This window comes from Notechis scutatus, chromosome Z (assembly GCF_049901735.1).
Source record: "Notechis scutatus isolate UNSWTSFEM ecotype Mainland chromosome Z, rNotScu1.2, whole genome shotgun sequence".
NCBI classification, from domain to species: Eukaryota; Metazoa; Chordata; class Lepidosauria; order Squamata; family Elapidae; genus Notechis; species Notechis scutatus.
The window spans coordinates 30,396,791-30,423,360 of record NC_142025.1 but is presented as its reverse complement, the minus strand read 5'-3'; the positions used below and the strand labels follow the sequence as shown (position 1 = coordinate 30,423,360).

Genomic DNA, 26,570 nt, shown 5'->3' with positions numbered 1-26,570 from the left:
TCTTTGAGCTCCTATCCTGACCAATACTCGACTTCATACTTTCCTCTGAAGTCTCATACATATCCTTCTCTTCTGAACATGCATCTGGAAAGGGTCCAGGGGTTGATCCATTACACTAAATATACTGTTGTAAGTCAAGGACTACCTGTATTATAACTAGATTAAACAAATGATAATTCATCACCTAAAATCTGATAACCAAATATTCTTAAGCCAATGTGTCAATGTTCTAATTGAAAAGATTTTTACCTTTAGTTTCAAAAGATTGTTTCAACTTAAACATCAAAAATTAAACCAGAAATAGTATGCATTCCTGTTGTTAATAAATCTCAAGTGCAATAAATTGGATATTATTTTCCTACATCATCTCTTTTGTAAGAAACATCAAGCATATGGGTAATTGTATAATATTAGAGTGTATGCCTTTTAAAGCTTTTATAGAAATTGTTACATAGATGTTTAATTGAAGATTATATTAAACACACAGAAGTGATTATCTGGTAATCAAAAAAATAAAATGTCAGAAAAAGATTGCCAAAATATTTCTCTGAAACTATAAATGACTTTTTTATTATGCTTATTTCCTTCTCAGTTATATACCCCTTCCTCATGTTTTATTCCAGTAATATGCTTGAAGTGAATCAAATTGTAAAAGAGACAGGCGCTCTATTAAGGTACTGCTAGCTAGCAATTACTCTTCTGTTCAGGGCTTTCCTAAAAGTGGAAATCTGTTCTGTCATGTGAGAATCACTGAGAACAAGCAGTCCCTCAATGAAAATTCGCATCTACAACCTCTTTATATCTGTCACCAACAAAATTCTTTTTTTTATAATTCTGAAACTTCTTCATCAACCTTTGATACTTATTTCATAATTTAAACAATTCTTGGATTTCCATCCTGCCTCAGTTCATTTCCTTATCTGCGTATCAGGTATTATTTCTTATCATACCGAAAGCAATGGAAACACAAGGTAATTGGCTGGAAACCTTGGTGATTTTATACTTCTGAGAGAGAGTCTCTGTGTGGCATATTGAAGTAAAAACAGGTCTGTAACTTAGTCTTCTTTGTTCATGAACAAAGTTTCATATAGAATTAAACGGAAAATGGGGTACTAATAATTTGATTATTCAACTATAAAACAATAATAAAATTAAGAAAATTCATAGTATGATTCAGAAATAATCAGAAGATGAAAGAAAAATGTGCCTGATGACAAAAACTAAATCATATTTTAATTTGCTTTAAAATTTATTACTGGCTATGATACTATAGTCAGAATAACTCTGAATTTGAAAACATTATGCTTCAACTTTTATTAAGCTGCCTGTTATGAGTATCTCTGAGTACATAATTAACACTGAATTATAAATAGCACCAACAATAACATTTCATTCTGTTAGAACAGTGGTGGCTAACCTTTTGGGGCTCCTGTACTGAAAAGGGGCATTGGTACTTACCTGACACGCCCTTTCTCTGTGAGTTGTGAAGAGCATCCATTGTTTGGGATGATGCTTCTGTTTCTCGTTTGATAGGTTGGGCTTTAATTGAGAGGACGTTCCTCCTCCTCCACGGGACTCCTCCCTAGCATCCCCAGTTTTGGCAAAGTCGAAGTGATGAAATATTTCTTCTCCTTCACCCTTTCTAATACTTGGCCGGAATAACATCCCACCAGATGAATAAGGGTGGGGATGGATGCTCTTCACAGCTCACAGAGAAAGGGCGTGTCAGGTAAGTACCAACGCCCCTTCTCCAGATGAGCTGTTCAGAGCATCCATTGTTTGGGACATACCAAAGCTTGGCGTGTCCTACGGGAGGGCTTACGTCTGGTTCAGATTCCCCTTTTTCTTGGTCCCTATGGACCCTTTGTAACACTTTCCTGTCAAAGGCAGCCTCCGCAGAGGCGAAGACATCATTCTAATAGTTTCTAAATAAAAGGCTATGGTGAGGCCCATTTTGTCGCCTTGTAAATTTTCGCTATTGGCGCTTGTGGCCCATGTTGTCAACATCGCAGCGCTCCAGGTCGAATGAGCAGTGATGCCCCTGGGTACAGGAAGAGATTGTGTCTCATAGGATTTGGGAATTGTGCTCTCAGCCACTTACTGGTCATTGAGGAAGGGATCTTGCACGCAATGGTGGGTGGTTGAAAAGAAACGAAGAGAATCTTTGTTTCCTAACACACATCGTGCAGTTGAAATATATGCAGAAAGCTCACCTTACATCTAGATTGTGGCATTGTCGTGCCAGATTTTATGTCAGTTTCAGACAAGTGTACGGGAGTATCAGTTTCTATGGTCTGTGGAAACCCAAAATTATCTATGGGTGAAAGATGGATCTGGACTACGGACCACTTTGTCTGTGTGAAAAATACAGAGCTCCTGTCTAACTGACAAGGCTACTAGATCCAAGATGTAACTGGCCGATGTAATGGCAACCAAGAGAACCACCTTGTACGTTAGGAATGGAGACGCATGGTCTACATGGGCTCAAAGGGACTTTTCTTGAGTGCGGTAAGGACCTTGTTGAGGTCCCATGTGTGCTATCAATGCACTACAGGAGGCTGTAAGATTGTAGCCCCGTGCAAGAAAATGGCATATGCGTGGGTGATGAGAGATGGACTGAAAGTCTCTCCTAGTGATGACCGATGCTAAGGCCTCCCCTTTGCCTGTTTATATAAACAAGATAATAATGAAATGCTAAGGCCTCCCCTTTGCCTGTTTATATGAACAAGATAATAATGAAATGTCATATAAATAACACTGCCGTCTAACAGGTGTTCCCCTGAAATGGACAGCCAGAGCCATCAGAACCTTCGTAAGAACCTTGGCAGATGACAACCCAAAGGACAGTGCAATGTATTCAAAATGTTGAGTATTGTAACAAAAACTAAGAGTTTTGCTATGTGGGGATCTAATTGGAATGTGGGGATGCGCCTCCATTAAGTCAATGGAGGGTAGAAAATCGCCCCTTCTGAAACTCAGAAGTATGGAGTTCAGTATACTCATCTTAAGCCTCCTATGAACTATGGATCAATTAAGTCATTTTAAAACTAAAATTGCCCCTGCTGATCTGGTGCCACAGGTTGGTTGCCTGGATCTCCAATAAATGAACAATAGCTGTCTCCATCATGCTCCCTTTAACAGGATCCCCAGAGAGAGGGCAAGTAATGCAAAAGTTCCGGGGAGAGGATGGAAATTCTATAGCCAGGCCTAATCTTCTGATACCTCTAACCCAGGAAACAGAGGTAGAGGCATCCCATCTGTCCGTGAAAGGCTTGAGCCTTCCACCAATAGGGGCACAGTCGTGAGGCCTATGTTGTGCCTCAGAGACCTCTATTTCATATTCCTCAAGAGATTCTTTTGCTCTGCCCTCCCCTTCAGTATCTATCTCCAGACTGTTGGTGATTCATTCTGGGGACGGTCCCTGGAGTCTGGAGAGAAAAAGTCCCTGGTAGAGGGAACAAAGGAACCCTCCAAAAAGCTGGGAAGGACTATTTTGGGGTCTATGAAAAGAGAGGAACATTTTCTGCTTCTAATCTCTATCAGAGATAGGTCAGGGGCACCACCAACCAAATTATCTCCCTATATTGGGGAGAAAGCAAGCTTCCATTAGTTGTGTGATATCTGCTTGCCAATGTCTGAGCCATAGCAGTAGGCGAGGAGTAACCTGAGATGCCCTGGCTTGAGCAGATAATTTAATAAGAGTTTTGCGGCATCCTTGTGTGCCCTAATATTGGAATAATCTCCCTCAGATGGCGGAACAACTTGAGAGACGATCTAGTAAAAAAAGGGGGGTGCGGCCGACTCCGCTCTTATGGCCCTCACATCAGATCGACATGCCCTACATGGGGACAACTCGACCCTGTATATCCTTTGACTCGAGAGCCTCTTCTGCTTCTGTTGGAATTGCAGAGGAAGATGATAATTGCCATTATTGTTTTATCTACTATCGTGGTGATGAGAAATTTAGCAGAATGAGAAAATCAAATTAAAAAATTGCTATCATATCCTGTAAGAGGGATATATGCCACTGAAGAGACCCCTTGTTTCTGGACAAGGTCCAAGAACCTCTGTTGGACAGTTATGACTTTTTCTTACATTATTGGTTGGGAGAAGATTAAATCGTCTGACCCCCCCCCCCCTTATAGTAACGATTGTTGGGCCGAGGGGAATGGAATATCAAGGCAGGCAGAAGGTTTTGTTTTTTTAAACAACAGAGACTTGAAAAAAGTCTGAGGGCGAAACAGACCTGAAGGTCGGTGGTCTGGCTTAATGCCTTCAATGTTTGAAATGCCCCCCTTTTTTAGGGGATCCGCCTCTTACAGATTTTGGTCACTGTTGTGAGTAGACCCTTCCTCAACTTGTTCCATCTGGTCCCTAGTTCTCCCTCATCCTGTGTATCATATGAATGTGTAACTGGATTATATAATACTCCCCTGAAGGAGGTACCTGCTGGTAATGATGGTCTATTCTGCATATTAACTAAATCGAGTGAGAATCAAGGTCAGATTGTGGAGGCTGCCTAGCCATCAACTTCTACTGTGCCCCGGCTGCGATGCCTCTTCAAGTTGCCATGTCCCTCCAGGCCTTCAATTTGTCAGGGATATCCTCTGGGAGGAGGAATTCTGGTGTGGTCCCACAACTGTCTGTCAGGCCTGGGTTGAAGGCCTGAAGGCCTGGGTTGAACCGCTCCCTCTGAGGCTCTCCTGGATGGCGTTGAGAGATCCAGGGATGGAGGCAAGGTGAAATATGGAACATTTCACAAATTGTGTGTCATCCTTGCACAGGGGCCATGCTAATCTTCTCTGTATCATTCCAGTTTTAGTATATGTGCTGCTGAAGCAAGCATTCTGGAACTGGGACCAGCCTGGCTGGGGAAGAGGACTGAGACTTCTGTTCAACCTCCCTCATGCATTTTTTTTTAAATTTAAGATATACTCATCTAATGCATTTTGGTGTCTCTTGACATCCTTTGTTGCCTTAGAGGTCTCTCTAGGACGTTTTTACCTACTTTGAGTTGGTTTATTGTCCTCTGGTGGTATTTTTGGTTGCCCTTGAAGATTCTGACCTAAAGCCCACAAGGTGAGATATCTATATCTATATATCTATATGTGTATGAGATATTAATGGACTGTTGACTGCTCCAGAGGACTGATATAAACAAAGGCAGGGAATCCTCTTGATATTTGCTCTCCCCTCCCCGTTTTTTGGTAAATTCAATTTGTTATTATGTTATTATTCATAATATTGATATCATTAATATTGTTATTATTGATATTTTTGTTATATCTGTGCACAGCTACTAACATAAATTGTTGTGCAGTTACCTAACTCATAATTAGATGACTGAATATGGAATCAAATTGTGAGGCCAAATAGAGAACACCTTTCAGGACCTGTATTGCAATTGGGTGATCCTGCAGTCACTGGCGCTCAACAGCTTCCTGCCCAGATGGACACAGGCCTTGGTGCTCGCTGTTACTGTGCTGCTAGAATTCTGTGAGGGCTGCCAACTGAAAAAAGAAGCCCAATAGTCAACCTCAGAAAGAGGTCCGTAATCGGCATAAATGTCCCCTGGATCCTCACGGAGATCCTTGTGAGGGGAAGTGGCCTCTCAACAGATAATGCCATGGAATTCTTATAAACAAAATGATACCGGCATTGTTTTAGTCATCAAGATGTAGCATCAACCATTACCTTTGAATGTGAGCCGATGCAAATCTAACTAGAATTTGAGAATTTGAGCAGGAGAACTCAGAGTCCTCCGGCTCCACCTGATCAATAGCCCTTGCTTCTTCTATATACTTTGTGGGAGTATATCTGAAATTACAGAATCTCCTGTGGAGAGATACCTGAGGGTAAGGATGCTCTGTCCTGCTTAGTGACTGGAGTTATAGGGAATTCCAGTCAGAAGGAGCGCTCTGTTGTTCAGAGCAGTATGCTGCACCCCCGCAGAGATACATTGGCGTATTGCTAATTCCATCCACAGTCACATTTTTGTGAACCTGCTTTCATCTGTGAAGAGCACAGGGCACCAGTGGCGAATTTGCCAATCTTGGTATTCTCTGGCAAATGCCAAATGTCCTGCATGGTGTTAGGCTGTAAGCTCAACCCCCACCTGTGGACGTCGGGCCCTCATACCACCCTTATGGAGTGTGATTCTGACAGTTTGAGCAGCCACATGCACATCTGTGGCCCGCTGGAGGTCATTTTGCAGGGCTCTGGCAGTCCTGTCCCTCCTTGCACAAAGGCGGAGGTAGCGGTCCTGATGCTGGGTTGTTGCCCTCCTATGGCATCCTCCATGTCTCCTGATGTACTGGACTGTCTCCTGGTAGCGTCTCCATGCTCTGGATACTACGCTGACAGACACAGCAAACCTTCTTGCCACAGCTCGCATTGATGTGCCATCCTGGATGAGCTGCACTACCTGAGCCACTTGTGTGGGTTGTAGACTCCGTCTCATGCTACTACTAGAGTGAAAGCACCGCCAGCATTCAAAAGTGACCAAACCATCAGCCAGAAAGCATAGGAACTGAAAAGTGGTCTGTGGTGACCACCTGCAGAACCACTCCTTTATTGGGGATGTCTTGCTAACTGCCTATGCTTTCCACCTGTTGTCTATTCCATTTGCACAACAGCATATGAAATTGATTGTCAATCAGTGTTGCTTCCTAAGTGGACAGTTTGATTTCACAGAAGTGTGATTGACTTGGAGTTACATTGTGTTGTTAAGTGTTCCCTTTATTTTTTATATAGTGGGCCATATATAGAGCATGATGTTGTGGCCTGGTGGTGAAGATGCTTGCTTCCCATTTGGAAGGTTGTAGCTAGTGGCAGATAGTACTCTCTCAAAGGGCAAAGAGAAAATATCAGGCACAGCCATTGAGAATGCCTATCTCTAAGATCCCAAAAGATACAGTTTGCCAACAGGACCTGGCATGAACCAACCCTGTCTTAACTGATCACACATGCAGAAACTATCAGAGTATATTTCTCAATTTTTCTAATATTTTTCTAATATTTCTAATATTTTTCTAATATTTTTAATACCAAATATCTAACGTTGGCATGCAATTTTTCTTCAATTTATGGACTACAAATATTCTTGATGCTACCATCATAAATACGAGTATGTTTTATTTTTTATATTTTCCTTCAAAGAGCAATAAAATATATAATTCTTTTTTTAATTAGCACAGGTGATATACAGATTGTTTTTATCACTCTAAAAACTAATTCTTGACATTGCCAAAATGTGCATCTTTTATCCAAAAAACTTATGAGGAAGATTTCCTTGGTCATTGGTATAAAAAATATGGTTTATCAAATTCTCAGGTTTCACTGAATTTTTCCTAACTTTAATTTAATTTTCCAAATTTCTCATGATCTCTGAACATTGCAAAAATCAACATTCAGTGTTCTTATAGAAATCAAAGGCAATCCATTTCCCTATTTAAAAAATAGATATATGCTGATACAGAATTGAAAACTGTTGATTGAAAGATGGTCTTATTGACATGGACTATGAAACATTTTCATTTTTGTTTTAATTGCATACTAATAAAAACACAATGAAAATATTCAAGAGAAAAATACTTTTTCAAGCTGTACTTAACTGAACAACACTGTCACAATAAGAAACAAAAATATATAAAAAATTTCTCCTAACTTCATGCCCAAAGTTGATTCAAATATGAAACACATTTTCAGCTTATTATCCTCAGACAATGCTGCCAATCTACAGATTCCTAAACAATGACAAGCCTATAAAAATGTTTATGCAGTAAAAGGGCGTTGGTACTTACCTGATACGCCCATTCTCTGTGAGCTCTGAAGAGCATCCAGTGATGGGGAGGTGCTCCAGTCCCTTCTAGGGAGGCTGGGCTTAAACTTGAGGACACTCCTCCTCCTTCACGAGACTCCTTAGCGTCCCCAGTTTTGCGAAGCTGAGGTATTGATACCCTATATGCTTAAGCCTATGTAATAACCTTGGCCAGAACAGATCCCCTACCAGATGGAATAAAAGGGTGGGGCTGGATGCTCTTCACAGCTCACAGAGAACGGGCATATCAGGTAAGTACCAACGGCCTTTCTCCCATGAGCTGTTCAAAGCATCCAGTGATGGGACATACCAAAGCTTGGCACTGTCCTAAGGGAGGAACTCCGTCTGGGTTGCAGACCTAACTGTCTCTGAAATAACTTGCTGCAAAACTCGCCTACCAAATAAAGCCTCAGCAGAAGCAAATACGTCAATTTTATAATTTCTAATAAATGGAGATGGAGAAGCCCAGGTTGCAGCTCGGCAAATCTCCTGTATTGTAGTATGGGTTGTAGTATAGAAATCGAAGCATGGTGGTCCTTAGTGGCTCAAAGGGACCTGTAATAAGGGTCAATAGTACCTTATTTAAGTCCTAAGTTGGATATTGGTGCACTACGGGAGGCCCTCAAGTTCTTGGCACTGTGCAGAAAACTCCGAATGCGAGGGTGATGAGATATGGAGGTAAGATCATCCCAAGATATGACCAAAACCAGGGCCGACACCTATCTCTTCAGACCATTGGTTGATAACCCTTTGTTTAGGCCCTCCTGTAAAAATTCTAATTGCCCTGCTGATGGCGAAGTGGGGTCGATCTGAACCCTCTGACACCAACAGCAGAAGCTAGACCAGGTGGCCTCATAGATTCGGTTCGTCGAAGGACGTCGAGCTGATTGAATAGTGTGAATAACTTGAGTAGAAAGGTGTTCATCTCTCAGACGTCACTGTTCAACTTCCATACAGCTAAGTTTAGCCATTGGGTTTCCAGGTGTAGCACTGGGCCTTGAGACAGCAATATGACCGATGATGGGATCCTCCACGGTGGTACTGTTGAGAGGTCCTTCAGGTCCGTGAACCATGCTCGCCTTGGCCAATAAGGAGCCGCTAATAGCAGGTCCGCTTTTTCTTCCAGCAACTTCTGAATCAATTTGGGGATCATGGGGAGGGGAGGAAAGGCGTATAGCAGTCTGGTGGGCCAGTGACATCTGAGGGTGTTCACGTCCTCTGCTCCCTGCGATGGGTAACAAGAAATGAATCAGGGAAGCTGTGCACTGATTGGGGACGCAAACAGGTCGACTACCAGTTGGTCCAAACTCCAAGTAACCTCCAGAAAGATCTTGGGGTCCAGACACCACTCTGATTGGTCTAACGTGGCTCTGCTGAGCCAATCCACTTGTACATTCGCTACTCCAGATATGTGCTCCGCCTTTAGAGAGTGAAGATGGATTTCGGCCCACAGGAATAGTCTTTCTGCTTCCCTCATTAGTAGATTGGAATGAGTGCCCCTTGTTTGTTGATATGGGCCTTTGTAGTTATGTTGTCTGTTAAGACGAGCACGTGTTTGCAATGGAGATGTGGGAGGAATTGTCGGAATGCCATGTACAATGCTCTTAGATCTAGCCAGTTGATATTGTGTGCCTTCTCTAAATCCGTCCAAAGGCCTTGCGCTGTATGTGATTAGAAGTGCCCCCCCCATCCCACTAGACTGGCATCTGTTGTAACAATCGACCTGTGTGGATCCTTGAAAGGGCATCCCTTGTTGATTTCAGGTCGTGTCCACCATCGTAAAGACCTGAGAACAGTTGATGGAACTTTTACGCAAATCCTGGCGTCATCTCTCCCAGTGCACTGGTGTGGCAACAGGAACCATTGCAGGGTTCTTGTATGGAACTGGGCCCAAGGGATAATAGAAATACAAGAAATCATTTTTCTGAGCAATTTAGAAAGGAGACATAGTTGTACTTTCCTAAGAGTTCTGATCTGTTGAGCCAAATTTCTAATGCTTTCTTGTCTGTCAGGGGAGAGGAAAACTTTGCCTTCCAGGGTGTCAATGATGGTGCCAAGGTGAATGAGTCTAGTAGAGGGTGTTAAATGACTTTTCGACCAATTGATTGAGAACCCATGTTGTTGTAGGGTTACAAGTGTAGTTTGAGTGTGCAAATTTGCTTGATTGATGGAAGATGCCAGAATAAGAATGTCATCCAAGTAGCATTGAAGTCAGATGGACCTATCTCTGAGTGAAGCTGTCAAGGCAGCCAAGACCTTTGTAAAGGTTCTGGGAGCTGAAGCTAGGACAAATGGGACAGCAATATATTCGTAATGGACGTTGTTGTAACAGAATCGAAGGAATTTGAGACTTCCGGTTTGCCAGGCTTCGGCGGCGGCAGGGATCCGCGGTTCCTGCTGCGCTCGCTGCCTTGGTGCCTCCGATCCAGACGGATTTGGAGGATATAGCTGCCCCGTAGAGGCAGCTGAAGACAGGGGGGATCCGGACAGGAGTTTGGGGGTGTCGCCTTTTCCCAAGGCGGTAGAGCGGCAGTCAGCAATGGCCGCCACAAAGAAGCCTGCAGCTGGACAAGATCGTGCAGGAGGAAGAAAGGAAAAGTTTTTCTTTGGCTGAACCGGGATAACGAGGAACCTTCAAAAACCTGGAAATTTGATTTTTTGATTGCTACATTGTTTCCCAGAAAAGATTGCAAGCGGCAGAAGAAAGTTTTGAAAGGGAAAGTTATTTTTTCTCACTCTCCTTCCCTACGGAAATAGCTGATGGAAATCTGAAAAACCTGCTTGGGCATAGAAGGTAAATAAACCTAAAAATTAAAGCCAAGGGGATAAAAGATTTTGGAACATTGGAATTTAAAATTAAACTTTACTGCTATAAGTGGGAAGGAAGAGGTAAAAAACTTATTCTAAGATTCCATAAGATTCCATTGCTTGGAGTTTATAAGACTTAGAAATATGTGCTAATAAGGCTTCCAAAAAATCATTTTGAAATTGTAACTGAACTTTACCCCAGGAAGAGAAATTAAACAAAAAAGAAGAAGAAAGTGTTAATGAGACAGTTTGTTCTGATTTGGACTGCTTTGTGACTTTGTGACTTTGTGACCTTTGGGCAACTATCTTTTGAAAGACTAAAAACATTTGGGTTGCTTTTTTTTTAAAAAAAAGAAGATGACATTATCTGTGGAAGAACTACAAATGGAATATCAAAAGTTACAAGAAGAGGAGCAAGAAGGCAAGGGCTCTTCTGGATCTGTTTTTCACTTTTTGGAAATGGCGATTTTTACTTACCAAGAAATACAACAACAAAAGGACTGGGATGAAGAAGAAGAAGCCATCTTTAATGGACAAAAAGTTATAGTTGAGGAAAAGAAAAAAGGGGGAGTGAAAATGGAGAATTCAGAACTTAAAAAAGCAACCAAGAAAGGGAAAAATAAGATGAAAAATCGATACAATGTCAGAAAGCAACAGAAAAGAGAAACACAACAGAGAGAGAAGATTAAGAGAGTGGAATTTGAGAGATGGGGGGGCAAAAAGATTAGAATTTATAAGAAAGGAAGGGGAAAAGGAAAGAGAAGTCATAAAGGTTTAAAATAAGATGCTAAAAAACAGATTTTTTTCAGAGATAAAGGGTAAGAGTTATTAAAAAAAAATGATTTTGCAAAAGTACATAAGATTGTATTGTAGATATTAGTATTTGAAATTGAGTTAGAAAATTGAACTATTATATGAGTTAATAATGCATTAAAGGGAATGTATAAAATGTTTAAGAGTTAACAATAGAGTTTAATATTTTATCGAATATTGTTTTTATTATATTATAAACTCAATTCCTTTTCTATTTTTGTTTTATTATTCTAAAATGTATTACTTAGAACGTACTAAGCAAAATCAGTGTGGAAAGTATGTATTATTTCAAGTGTTAAATTTAGGGGAAAGATAGAAAGTTGTCACGCTTCAACCAGTGATTACAGGAGAAATATTGTATTAGAAAGAAAAGATAAATAGATGATTGAAAGAGAATGGACAAAGGATACAAGTATAATTATTATTTAAATTGAGACGAAATAAACATAATAGAAGTAAGAGAGTGAATAGAGGAGAGAAAATATATAGAAAATACAGAATGCTAAATAAGATATGAAATAGTATATTAAGCGAGCATGAATTTGATTTATGTCTGTACAAAAAGAGGTAACACGGGGTAAGCCGCTTTCCAAAAAGAAGTTTTATGTATTTATGTTTTGTGTTTTGTTTGTCTATGTCTGAATTAATCAAATTTTAGAAGAATGTAAGAACAACATTGGAAGAGAATAATGAAATTGTAAATAAGACAGATGGATATAAAGAATATATATAATCTAAGACAAAAGAAATATAATTGAATAATAGAAGGAAAGGGAGAAATAAAGAGAAGTTGGGATAAGATATGAAGTTGAATAGATAAGATAAATACATATGTTAAATTATGTTTGTATGGAAATGTGATAATTTGGAATTATTCTGTCTTTAAATAAGATGTCTTATTGATTTTTTCAGAAAAGATGCTTTATGTTATTACATTCTACGTTTAGTTTGTTTATATATTGTTTTTTAAAAATTAATAAAATTTGTTTAAAAAAAAAAAACAGAATCGAAGGAATTTGAAATGTGAGGGCCTAATTGGGATATGTAAGTAAGCTTCCGTGAGGTCTATGGAGGTAAGGACATCATTTTTTTCTGATGCTGAGTAAGATGGATTGGAGAGTGGTCATTTTAAATTTTCGGTAAACTAAATATTGGTTTAGACGTTTTAAGTCCAGGATTGCCCTCCACCCACCCACCCCCGAACTTTTAGGGACCGCAAAGAGGTGCGAATAAAAACCAAGACCTTTTTGATTAGAAGGGACAGGTTGTATGGCCTGGATCTCTAGTAGATGTGCTATGGCTGTGTCCATGAGAAACCTTTTTTCTGTGTCCCTGGAAATTGGGGACTTCATAAAAAAATCCAGGGGGGGATGGAGCTGAACTCTAGTGCCAGACCAAATCGTACTGTGTTCCTGACCCATGCGTCAGTGGTAGAGGAGTCCCATTGGTCAGCAAACACTTTTAGGCGACCGCCAATGGGAATCTCGTTGTGGTCATTACTTGGACCTGCGGAAGGGCCTAGATACTGTTCCTTGAAATTGTCTCCTAGGATGGAGTCCCCTTCTATATCTGTCCCCAGGTTCAATTCTATCTGTCTGTTGTCTGAATCCAGGCTGTCTTTGATAGTAGGGTTGGTAGAAGGGGCGAAAGGAACCCCTACAAAAGGGCTGTGGTGATCTGGACTCTGATCGATGAAAGAGAGAAGAATTTTCTTTTTGGTTCTGGTTTCAATTAGGAGGGGTTCAAGCGCACTGCCAAATAGTTTGTTCTCCGAGATGGGAGCTGAGGCAAGCCGCCACTTGTGCTTGACGTCTGCCTGCCAATGCCTGAGCCAAAGTAACCTTCTAGACACAATTTGGGAAGCAATGGCCCTAGAGGAAAATTTAACTACATTGAAGGTAGCGTCTGCCGAAAACTCTGCAGCTGCGATTAATTTAGTCACATCTTGATGTGCCCTAATGTTTAATTAAATTAATTTCATGTCCTGTGGCTTTAAGGTGCTGGAAAAGGGAAGAAGTATTTTCTTTTCTGACTGCGTTCTTGTGTTCAGTGATGAGTGCATTTATTCTCCTGTTGGTTTGTGCAATGTATGTGGCTGGGCAATTGTTGCATGGTATTTCATAAACTCCTTGGTTTTCTAGCTGGATCTTGTCTTTGGGGTTTCTTAGGATGTTGGCTATTTTTTGGTCAGTGCCAAAGGCTGTCCTGATATTGTGCCTGTGGAGAATTTTGCTGATTTTATCTGTGGTGCCTCTAATTAAAGCCACAGGACATGAAATTAATTTTGAGGGAACCAAATTAATCTCCAATACTGAACACTTCAACAATAATCAGGGAAGCCATCGAAATAGAGAAACACCCCCATAACATGAATAAATGGGGTGATACCTCCCGCCTACCAGACATCTGGAAACTAGCCCTTATCAACAAACAAGTCCCAGCCACAAAAACCAATACAAGACCCAAAACAACACATGACGCCACCACCAATCTCCCTCACCAGACTCAAACCCAAACCCACCCCATAAACGAAAGGCAACCACCGTCCAGAAACCAGACCACGGCTGCATCACCAGCTGCCACACACCCTGACCCCCAAACCAAGCAAATTGACACACGCCATGAACACATAGCCAGGCCACAAACTCGGAGCCAAACCAAAACCCAGAACATCACATCACAGCCACCTGCTCAGGTATCACATCACGTAACTCAGGAGGTTACACCACAAAACCTCAGGATGTCATAACACAGCCAATGACCCAGGAGATTACAGCACAAGACCCAGGATGTCACAACAATAGAACTCAGAAGGTCATCACCCAGGTCATTACAACCCAGGAGATGACAGCACAAGACCCAGGATGTCAAAACAATAGAACTCAGAAGGTCATCACACAGCCCATTACCCAGGTCGTTACAACACAGGAGGCGGATAGACACACAGCCAATCAGCCATACATGTTCTTACAAAAAAGCCAGCCAATCTGCAAACATCAAGTCCATCAACCAATCAAGAACTGACAACATAGCCAACCTCCCCACCAGTATATATAGGGAGACGGCAGCTCCAATCACACTTTGCTCGCACAAGCAGGAAGCCGAAAGCACCAGCCTGAAGATGGCGAGTGGGACCTCGTTGAAACATTGCCAAGATACTCTCAATCTTACATGGCAAAAGAAACGAACACACCAAGACACATACACACACACACATCTTTTAATAACTTAAAGATTTGTAGAATTTAAGTCAATCAAGTCAATTTTTGAATAAAGTACTTGTAATATCAAATATGGAGACCAGAACACCCCCCTCCAGACCCGGCACCTATATGAGGGCACAGGTCTGTAACTGATAATTAAATCAGTTTAGCTGCACTTATTGCCTGTCGAATCCAGCAGTTCAAGTCCTCTATTATCCAGTGATAGGCACATACCCCCTCCCAGGTCCCCATGAAGGGAAACCTTGTTGGGTAATTTGCCTCACAGACAGTAACAATTACTCAGCAATTTTAACCATGCGGCCTTTAAAATGGCGGCCGCCTCGTGGCAGAATGAAAACGAAAGCAGCTATCACCGCCCGGCCTGCTGAAAGCAAAACCGCTCAGCGGGAAGGCACAGGGGCTAATTCCCTGCCCTGAGGTGTTCTGCGGGGAAAGCCTTGTAATAAAAGGCAAAAAGGCTGTACTGTTTGAATTGGGGCTTTGAGCCTCGATAAAAAGAAAAAAGGCTGCACTTTTAAATTGAAGCTTCAAACCTCGAAGGGACAGAGTGTTTACTCAGCCGGCTGGGAGATCAGAGAGATAAGCCTCCTTGTTTATGAGGCTTTAGCCTCGGGAGGCTGGAACGTAAAAAAAAAAAAAAACAAGCGAAATGACTTTTGGAAGTTCCCAGGGGTGGTGGGGGTAGGTGACAGAAACTATGGTTTTACCTGACCTGAGAAATAAATCAGCTAAATCAGCTAAATCGCCAGTGTTCTGTTCCGACCAGGAAAACAATAACACAACCTATCTGAAGAAAGGCTGAGCTAAAATTGGGGACGCTAAGGAGGAGTCTCGTAGAGGAGGAGGAGTGTCCTTAAGTTTAAGCCCAGGCTTCCTAGAAGGGACTGAAGCACCTTCCCATCACTGGATACTCTGAACAGCTCATGGCAGAATAATAATGTGACACTGCTATAATTTCTGACCTGGAACAAAGCTCAGCAGAAAATCTCTTTGTCAATTTTTATTCCCCCTTCCTCAAAAGATATTTACCTTTCCATTTTCTTGATCAGTACAGCCCTGAAGATTTGCTCCTGAATTGTCTTCTCATTCTTATTAGGTTGCAGAAAGGGATAGATGGTAGCCAAACAGAAGCCTTGATAGTAGAAATCTTGCAGTTGAAGTGGAAGATCACGTAAGGAAGACAGCTTGGTTATTGCTGATCTTGGTAACTCCGCTGGAACAAAAAGGTAAATTTATCAATAGACCTGAATTAATTCTCTGCAATTATTAATATTTTAAACCTCTACAAGTATATTTTAATCAGTACAGAAAACTCAAAAAATTGCCACATTGTGAAACACAATAGCCCCCATTGATATAAGCTGATCTTGAAAATGGAAAATGGGGGGCATTTTCAGTAATCTAATTTATAAAACCATAAACTGAAATAAAACACCCCAGCATTGAGATTTAAAATATCTGCTGTTGATATCAATGATAAAAAATTGATAAACATCATAAAGTACCATATCACTGACAATATGATGGGTATGCTTAAGGATCAGAACAGAGTCCATGATAGGTAAGAGCACTGTTTCATTCTCTGACCCGCATTTTCTCTTTTTTCTGATACACTGTTCTTTCTTTTTCAGTCTACAAGGAACAGACATACAACATATTGGAATTTAACTAAAGGCTCTATGGAATTGGAAGGCATCTTACATTACTCACTCAGTTGCCAAAAATTTAAACTACAGAATGTCACCCATTTCCCTAAACTGTGACAAGAAAGCTTCAGCCTATTTCTGGCAGTCACCCTTCAATAAAAAGATCTCCAAATTGGACCACTAAAAGTTGGTAGAAAAACAGCTGGTTTTCATACTAAAAACTACACCAAAAAAATTGCTAATGTGTCTTGGTAATCCTAAAAAATTCCCACAGAATCTTATGACTGTGGCAGTAAATAAATAAGTACAGTAAATAAATACATAAAATGTACGAAGTCTTTAAAATATGTTATTGAATTTCCCTAGTGAACTCAAGGTTCTTGAGTTTATTGAATATGGGAAAAGTGGCTGTAGCTGCAAGAGTTTTTTTATAAAAAAAGAGCAACTTTTACCCAAAATCAGGCAAAGCAGGCAGGCAGATTGAGTTGCTCACAGAATCACAGATTCATTCAGAGATCTATCTGTCTGCCATCAGCTAGCTCAGTCTGTCACATAAAATTTACTTGCAAACAAACTCATAAAATTAACTCACAACACACCATATATGTAAATATTGAATTTTTATAAAAAAAAGGAGCAACTTTTACCCAAAAACAGGCAAAGCAGGCAGGCAGATTGAGTTGCTCACAGAATCATTCAGTGATTATCTGCCATCGGCTATCTGAGTCTGTCAATAAAATTTGCTTGCCGTGAGTCTGCACTGAATAATAGAACCTTCCGTCCTAAGGGAGGTTCAGCTGTGCTTAAAAGCAGAGCCAAAGATCTAAAGACTAGCTAGAAAGTAAGAAATCCAACCATTTCCTGCTTCCTAGCTAATCTAAATCTCCCAGCACAGCAGAACAGCTGAGGGTCGGAAAAAGGAAAAATAGCAATTTAGCAGGCAAGTTTGCCAGGTAAGGAGTGAGTGGGCAGGGAGGGTTCCTGCGGGCCATGTGGGCAGCACAGCCTTGTGTTTCTGCGCAGCCTGAATTAATTGCTTTGGGGGAGATGCTCTGGGGGTAAGATTTCTCTGCAGCCCAGCAAAATTTTCTCAAGGCCCACCAGTGTGCCACGGCCCACAGGTTGGCAACCACTGCTCTAGAGTATACCCAGCAACTACCTCATATCGAGTCAGGCCAGGTATATTTTATCAGCAGTGGAAGGAAGACACCAAAGTCATCTGGGCATAGCAGGGTGTGAGAAGTAAAGGGCAATGGGGATGGCTGGAACTTCATGCTGGGGTGCGGGGTGTATGGGCTGTAACACAGGGATCGAGATAATACTTTAGCAGCAATGCCAGTGACACTGGCACTGAAGTAGAGGCCTGAAAGTTAAGACTTGTTAAGCTATTTAAGACTGTTGAAGGCCAAACTATTTCAGCCTCAGTGCTACAATTCCAAGGAATGCCATTGTGAAGGGTGAACAATAGGTCAGAGATGGAGAGGGAAGAAAAATTGAAGAAGTTGTTGAAGCACCCCTGTGACTGTAAGTTTGAGTAGGCCACCAAATATCCAAGTTTTTATCACATGACTAGACAGCTGCTGCAATAGACATTAACTTCAGGGACTGGGTCTAAGTACCATTTATTCAGCATTGCCATTCAAATGGCAACTGATTGAATGGTTGTTAAGCAAGAATTGTCTGAGAGCTCTTTTTTATTGTAATTGTATAACAGTCATCAGAAAAATATTGTATAGATAAGTATAAGCTATTACTGGTATAATGAAAGTTAGAAATAATAAAACCCTGGGACTACCAATTAAATTCTACCTCATGTGAATGAGGGACCATTTTTGGAAATATACATAAGCCAAGATGTTTATTGTATCACATACAATGGTTTTGTGAATATATGTTCTTATAAAAGTAATTATCAATCCTTATATTTTCTGCACTTCATTTCCTGATTTTTTTAAAAGAAAAGTGAAAGCCTGTTAGATTTTGTTAACATATTAATGACTTTTTAAATACTTGTAAAATTTTAGAGAAATTGTTTAAGCATGTATGACAGCACCGTCCTGCTAAAATTAACAATGCTTTAGGGAAATCAAAGTATACATCACTAACAAAGAATCTTGTATGAAAAGCGAAAGGAACAGTGCAAATGTAGCCATAAAACTGAATGCAAAGAAGAAAGGATCAGCCACTTGTTTAGTATTTCATTGCGAAGATTATTTAATTTTATTACCTTGATCCTACAAGCAAAAATGTTCAGGCACATATAGCTCTTTTTGATTATTGGCCAATGAACATATCCAAATATGGATATCAAATTCTAATTTATAATTTAATTAAATTAAGTCAAATAAAATTTGGAATTTGCCCTAGATTGAATAATACAGGGTTTCCAAGAAGAGAGAATGATCTCCATACAACCTCCAAGTCTCAATATGAGTTTCTAAAATTTGTATCTGTCCCTCCCCATGAAAAGCTATGCAGAGCCACAGAGTTGTAGATACATACTCTAAAACTCAGCCAAACTGTATCAGAATTTTTTTAAACCTATAATAATATTAATTATAAAAACAATGCTTCAATTTTTCTTTTTCTCACCTGTGCCAAAAAAAAATAAGTCCATGAATTGTTATTAATACAATTTATTCTCTCTTTTGGTTCAGATCATTGTGTAATATGCGAACTGATAAATTAACTACTGAGGGCCCTTGGTGTTCTCTAAGCTTGGTCATTTTCTTGCTGATGTTTCATTACCAACATTAGTTGATAGTTTCTGAGAAATTCTTGATGTATGGCAGTGTTACCCTTTTTAGAGCTTGTGTTGGTTGTGCTGTATTGGCTTGTTTGGTTGCCAAACAAGTCAACAGTAAACCAAAGTACCTCTAAGATGATCCCAGGGGAAGCTACCAGAATATAAACAGAGCAAATCCCATTCCTTACTAGCATTAATGATGTTACTAGTTTGAGTAATGAAACATCTGCAAGAAAAAAAACCAAGCTCAGAGAGCACCAAGGACTCCTCTCTTTAACCTGAGCTACAAATATTCTCCTTTATTAATTAAATTACTAATATATCTTTTTTTTTAATTTGTCAATTGCTTACAAGATAATAGGTATAAGTAAAAACATAGTTATGAATACATGAAACATATAAGAAAAATATAAAAGAAATATAAAAGAAACAATAGGACAGGGACGGTAGGCACGTTGGTGCACTTATGCACGCCCCCTATAGACCTCTTAGGAAAGGGGTGAGGTCAATAGTAGACAGTCTAAGGTTAAAGTTTTGGGGGTTTGGGGAAGAAACCACAGAGTCAGGAAGAGTATTCTAGACATTGACCACTCTGTTGCTGAAGTTGTATTTCCTGCAATCAAGTTTGGTGCGATTAACCTTGAGTTTGTATCATTTGCTTTTGTGTTGTTATGGTTGAAGCTGAAGTATTCATTGACTGGTAGAACATTGCAATGTATGATTTTAAATACTATACTTAGATCGGACCGAAGGCGGCATAGTCCTAGGTTTTCTAGATCTAGAATTTCGAGTCTGGTGGCATAAGGTATTCTGCAATGAGTAGTGGAGTGGAGAACTCTTCTTGTGAATATTTCTGGACTTTCTCAACTGTGTTAATATCAGATACATAATGTGGGTTCCAGACTGATGAGCTGTATTCGAGTATTGGTCTAGCAAATGTTTGTATGCTCTAGTTATTAGTGTAGTATTACCAGAGAAAAAGCTACGTAAGATTAAGTTAACAACTCTTAATGCCTTTTTGGCTATGTAGTTACAGTGGGCTCTAGCACTTAGGTCATTTGAGATGAGTACTCCAAGATCCTTGACAGAGTTTGGATCATCAACAAGGTCTTGACTGTTCAGCCTGTATTTTATTTTATTTATTTATTTTTGCCAATATGTAGGACAGAGCATTTATTTGTTGAGATTTGAAGTTGCCATTTGTTTGACCATTCTGATACATAGTCAAGATCTTTCTGAAAGGTAGCAGTATTGTCTGTGGTGTTGAATAGCTTTACATCATCAGCGAAGAGAACGCAGTTGCTCTTGATATGATCACAGAGGTCATTTATGTAGAGTATGAAAAGAGTTGGTCCGAGAACACTGCCTTGAGGGACACCACTGTTGACAGGTACAGAATTTGATAGGACAGTCCCAATTTTGACCATTTGTTGTCTGTTTGACAGGAATGCTTCTATCCAGTTATGCAGGTGTCCAGAGATACTGTAAGATTTTAGTTTTAAGAGTAGTTTGTCATGTACCACTGAATCAAAGGCTTTACAGAAGTTTATGTAGATTGCGTCTATTGGTTTGCGCTGATTGAGTTGTGTAGTTCATATGTTTTTGCAGTGTAAGAGTTGCAGATTACAGGATAGTTTTTTCCTAAAACAAAATTGTTTATTAGAGAGTAGGTTGTTTGTTTCTAAGTGGAGGATGGTGGATTGGGTAATAATTGATTCCATGACTTTACAGGTGACACAGCATAAAGAGATTGGTCTGTAATTTTCAACTAGGCTGGGGTTTCCCTTTTTGAAGATAGGGATGATCGTGGCTTGTGACCATAGTTTTGGCAAGGAGCTGGTCCTGAAAGATTTTTCAAAAAATTATGCTTAGAAGTTCTGCTATTGCAGTGGGTAGCTTTTTTAAGAAGTAGGCACATATTCCATCTGGTCCAATAGATAGCAATGGTTTTAGATTGCGTAGTGCTTTTTCAACATTGTCTCCTGTAAAATTGATATGTATTAGATCATTGTAGTTGTCTGTGGTTCGACTAGGGAATACTGGGCATGATCCATTGCTGTTTACAAATACTGAGCCAAAGAATGTGTTAAAGATGTTGGCTTTAATGGTGTCGCTGTTGCAGTCTTTACTTTCAGGGATGGGATGGACCTTGAGTCTTTTAGTTAGTTGTTTACAAAATTGTAGAAAGCGCGGGTGGAATTCGTGCATAGGTTTTCTTCTTGTTTAATGTGATAATTGATGCATTCAGTTTTTATCTGGTGGCATAAATTTTTGTATCGGCTTTTGAAGTTGGCAACTTGACCAGAGTTGACCAGATTTGTTTTTTCCGCCAAAGTGATTTCTTTTTGGATTGAAGCTTCCTTATTGTTTTGGGTATTTTTTTGTTTTTGCTTTGGAAGTTGTTAATGGTACATATAGATTGATGACTCTTTTGACTTCAAGTAAAAATATGTTATAATGGTCTTCTACAATATTGCATCTAGAGAATAGAAATTGCCAATCAAGGGATGAGAGATCGTTGTTTATAAGATCATAGTTGCCTTTTTTGAAGTTATAATTGGGGATTCCGTCGTAATGATTTTTGTGTGGACGTATGTTGAGACAAAAGTCAATCATGTTATGGTCACTGTTGTGGTCTCTTATTGATATTTTTATACCAAAGTACTCTGAGGTAAGAAGGGGGAGAAAGACAGTTAGCTGTTATTAATAAAATATTTACCTAAATTATTTTATCTAGAAATATGTGGAAAATTTTGAGAAGTGTTATAACATACATACTACTATTTCCAATAATGACAAGATCTTTTTCAGTATGGTACACAGCTAATCCTTGACTCATGATAGTAATTTAACCTGCTCTTTATGGTCAGATGCTTTAATGGCCAAGAAGTGAAGTAGTCACATTATTTACGACTCTCCGTCCCAGCTCTTTCTGACAGAGTTATTAAAGTAGGTCATTAAACTGAGTTTGGGGTGCCTCAGGGGCTCCAGTGGAAGCCCTGGGAGGTGTAGTGCAGGCCCCGTCCTGGGCCTCCCAAGGTCTCTGCCATCCCCTGAAGGCTATCTGTGCTTCGCTTCCTGCCTCTTGGGATGCCTGCTTCCAACCCCCACTGTATCCCACACTCTGCTCCTTATCTACATCACTGATAGCACACTTACATTTCAAAGATCGCTGGAGCTCAGGTTAGGGAACAAAGACATGCCTTCCGATTGCTGGGCTGTGTTGTTTTAACATACTGTTCATTGCTAGTTAAGCATTGTACAGTATAGTACAAGATTCCACAATGATATATTTAAATGATATTGACAAACACTATACATAAGAGTTTGTGGTTTGTCTCATGGAAAGAAAAAGTGATCATCTAAAGCCTTCAAGCTCTATTGTGCCGCTTTCACAGGGCAGCTTTTTAAAAGTACTTATTATATGCTTTAGCAAATATTATAAAATCCAATAATGGAGCCAATATGATCAATGCCTCAGAAGACACTGGAAAACTTTTTTAAAAATAAATTTGGATGCAAATACAGCCGGTATTTAAAGTATGGTTAAGGCAGTTTCTAGCAGACTAGAAAAGGGCTAAAGTCGAAGGACAGCAAGCCCTGCGTGTTATTGATCAAATGTAACTACACTGACCCATTTAAACAGCTACTATTCTTCTATATTGTTAGTAGTAATCTATTTTGTGAAGCAGAAATAAAACCCCAAACCTGTAATATCTTCCTATCACAGTGTTAGGAAATGCAAGCTGTACTAGCTGTAGTTAGCCTTTAAATCATGGGGCCTGAGCTGATGCAATGAAAAGTGCCAAAATGTAGCCAATGAGAGTATCAAAAGCAAGACTCATTTCAAATGCCAGAAATATTATGGTATTGGATTTTGCATTAATATTCTTAATAGGAGGATGAAGAAATGAAGATTAAAGTAATAGCAAAGTAGACCCAGTTAAGTCTCCTTCCCCACAAAACAAACAATAAAATGGGAGGCAGGAAAAGAAGCAATGAGTGAAAACTACCCAGAGAGAAATCCAATTTGGAACAAAGGACAAACTTCCAGACAGTGAGAACAATAAGTCAATGGAACAGCTTGTCTCCTAGAGTTGTGGGTGCTCCTCGGTGGTTTTCAAGAAAAGATTGGTCAATTATTTGTCTAGGATGGAATAAGAACTTTTGCCTTGAGCAGAGGGTTGGACTAGAAGATCTCCAAGTTCTCTCCCAGCCCTATGATTCTATGCTGATCTCCATGTACGTGGTATAAGTCATCTTTCCATGCTATCCTATTATAGAGAGATAGTAGGCAATTTTTGAAACATATCACATATTGTACTCCTACTATTCCATTTTTCTTCAACACTCAAGGTGTTGAATTAACAACAATTAATACAACATACAAACAAGCCTGAAAATGGTCCAAGCACTAGCTCTCTGCTATACAAAGTTAATGTGCAATAAATTACATCTTTAAAACCCTTTATTAATCTCAATCCAATATGTTATGCAAGTATTTTACTTTATTACAATTTCTGGAACAGTAAAAGGCCATTGTTTATTACCAGCTAAGCAGCTGAAATTTTAAATCAGGAATGAGCAGTCCATAATCAGCACAGCACCTACCCTCCAAATCTTTTTTGTGGTTCACAAAGGCCTTAAAACTGCACAGCTGTAACCCAAAAGCAAACCAAGGACCAACTGATTTTAGCAGTGAACTTAAAATAGTGCAAGATAAGATAAACTTAAAAGTCTTCCAGTTGAATGCAGCACCTGGACATATCCACAAATTGTGAAAGTACAAACCAGATTTACCATTAAAAAGCAATCTCTGCCACACATTACTGTCTATACACAGAGACTGCCTAATTCTAAATAACTAGAGATAACATTTTGCTGGCCAATAATAAAATACCTGAATTTCTCCTCTTATTAAATATGGCTAAATTCAACATCATATTTGTCTGTGAAACATGGCTCAACGCATCTCTCCCTGACTCCATTACCACAGTAAGAGACTATCATGTTTACCGATCAGATTGCAAAATTTGTAGAGGAGGGGGTGTTGCTATCTTCTATAAAAAGTCCCTACATCTAAAAAACATCCAAGTTACCCAGGAGCTTGCTCTTCCTGAAGCCATCATCTGTGAACTGTCCTTAAATATCACATTTCAATTCTTACTGTTACAGAGCTCCTGATTATGACATCGAACATGTAAACAAGTTAAATTCAATACTAACATGGGCAACATCCTGCCCACACGCTTTTATCTTTCTTGGTGACTTCAATCTACCTCATATTAACTGGACCCTAAACGAATGTAAAACTGAATCCATACATGCAACCTTCTACAATGTTGTAACAAATCTGGGACTGGAACAACTAGTAACCAACAATACTAGACTTAACAACTACCTCAATCTCATCTTCTGCAATAGTTTGAATTCAATTTACGGAATACAAATTAATGAATCCTTTTCCAACAGTGACTACAACATGATTGACTTTTGTCTCAACATACGTCCACACAAAAATCATCATAACGATGGGATCCCCAATTATAACTTCATCATAACTATGATCTCATACACAATGATCTCTCATCTCTTGATTGGCAATTTCTATTCACTGGATGCAATACTGTTGAAGACCATTAGAACATATTTTTACTTGAAGTCAAAAGAATCATCAAACTATATGTACCAATAACAACTCCAAAAACCAGAAAAAAAACAAATTACCCATAACAATAAGGAAGCTTCAATCCGAAAAGCAATCACTTTGGCGGAAAAACAAATGTGGTCACATTGCCAACTTCAAAAGCCGATACAAAAGTTATGCCACCAGATAAAAACTGAATGCATCAATTATCACATTAAACAAGAAGAAAACCTTCTACGCACCAATTCCACCCACGCTTTCTACAATTTTGTAAACAACAAACTAAAAGACTCAAGGTCCATCCCAAATCTTGAAAGGACCTAATGGTAAAGACTGCAATGATGACACCATTAAAGCCAACCTTTTTAACACATTCTTTGGCTCAGTATCTGTAAACAGCAATGGATCATGCCCAGTATTTCCTAGCTGAATCACAGATAACTACAATGATCTAATACATATCAATTTTACAGGAGACAATGTTGAAAAAGCACTATGCAATCTAAAACCATCTCTATCTATTGGTCCGGACGGAATATGTGCCTACTTCTTAAAAATGCTATCCACTGCCATAGCTGAACCTCTAAGCATAATCTTTTAAAAATCTTTCAGGACCAGCTCCTTGCCAAAACTATGGTCACAAGCCACGGTTATAGCCATCTTCAAAAAGGGAGACCCCAGCCTAGTTGAAAATTACAGACCAATCTCTTTATGCTGCGTCACCTGTAAAGTCATGGAATTAATTATTAACCAATCCATTATCCTCCACTTAGAAACAAACAACCTACTCTCTAATAAACACTTTGGTTTCAGAAAAAACTATCCTGTAATCTGCAACTCTTACACTGCAAAAACATATGGACTACACAACTCGATCAGGGCAAACCAATAGACGCAATCTACATAGACTTCTGTAAAGCCTCTGATTCAGTGGTATACGACAAACTACTCCTAAAACTAAAATCTTATGGTATCTCTGAACACTTGCATAACTGGATAGGAGCATTCCTGCCAAATAACCAACAAATGGTCAAAATTGGGAGCGTCCTATCAAATTCTGTACCTGTCAACAGTAGTGTCCCCCAAGGCAGTGTTCTAGGACCAACTCTCTTCATACTCTATATAAATGACCTCTGTGATCATATTAAGAGCAACTGCATTCTCTTCGCTGATGATGTAAAGCTATTCAACACCACTAACAATACTGCTACCCTTCAAAAAGATCTCGACTATGTATCAGAATGATCAAACAAATGGCAATTTCAAATTTCAACAAATAAATGCTCTTACATATTGGCAAAAGAAATCAGAAAATAAAATACAAGCCGAATAGTCAAGACCTTGTTGATGTTCCAAACTCTGTCAAGGATCTTGGAATTCTCATCTCTAATGATCTAAATGCTAGAGCCCACCGTGACTACATAGCCAAAAAGGCATTAAGAGTTGTTAACCTAATCTTGCGTAGCTTTTTCTCTGGTAATATCACACTACTAACTAGAGCATACAAAACATTTGCTAGACCAATACTTGAATACAGCTCATCAGTCTGGAACCCGCATTACGTATCTGATATTAATACAGTTGAGAAAGTCCAGAAATATTTCAGAAGAAGTGTTCTCCACTCCTCTACTCGTTGCAGAATACCTTATGCAACCAGACTTGAAATTCTAGACCTAGAAAACCTAGAACTACGCCGCCTTCAGTCTGATCTAATATAGAGTCTGATTTATATAGTATATAAAATCATACATTGCAATGTCCTACCTGTCAATGAATACTTCAGCTTCAACCATAACAATACAAGAGCACACAACAGATACAAACTCAAGGTAAACCGCACCAAACTTGATTGCAGGAACACGACTTC

The 26,570-nt window shown here is 39.6% G+C and overlaps 1 protein-coding gene and 1 non-coding gene across 2 annotated transcripts in view; both read right to left on the bottom strand.

Annotated features, from left to right (window-relative positions):
* Nucleotides 1-26,570, bottom strand: part of RFTN1 (raftlin, lipid raft linker 1) — a 189,380-nt gene that overhangs the window by 81,127 nt on the left and 81,683 nt on the right. Inside the window, 1 exon segment of the mRNA XM_087947998.1 lies at nucleotides 15,694-15,877. Coding sequence (XP_087804124.1) covers nucleotides 15,694-15,877 — 184 coding nt within the window.
* On the bottom strand, nucleotides 4,741-4,846 carry LOC113416001 (U6 spliceosomal RNA). Its single transcript, XR_003371397.2, has one exon. It is a non-coding gene; the product is annotated as a U6 spliceosomal RNA (small nuclear RNA).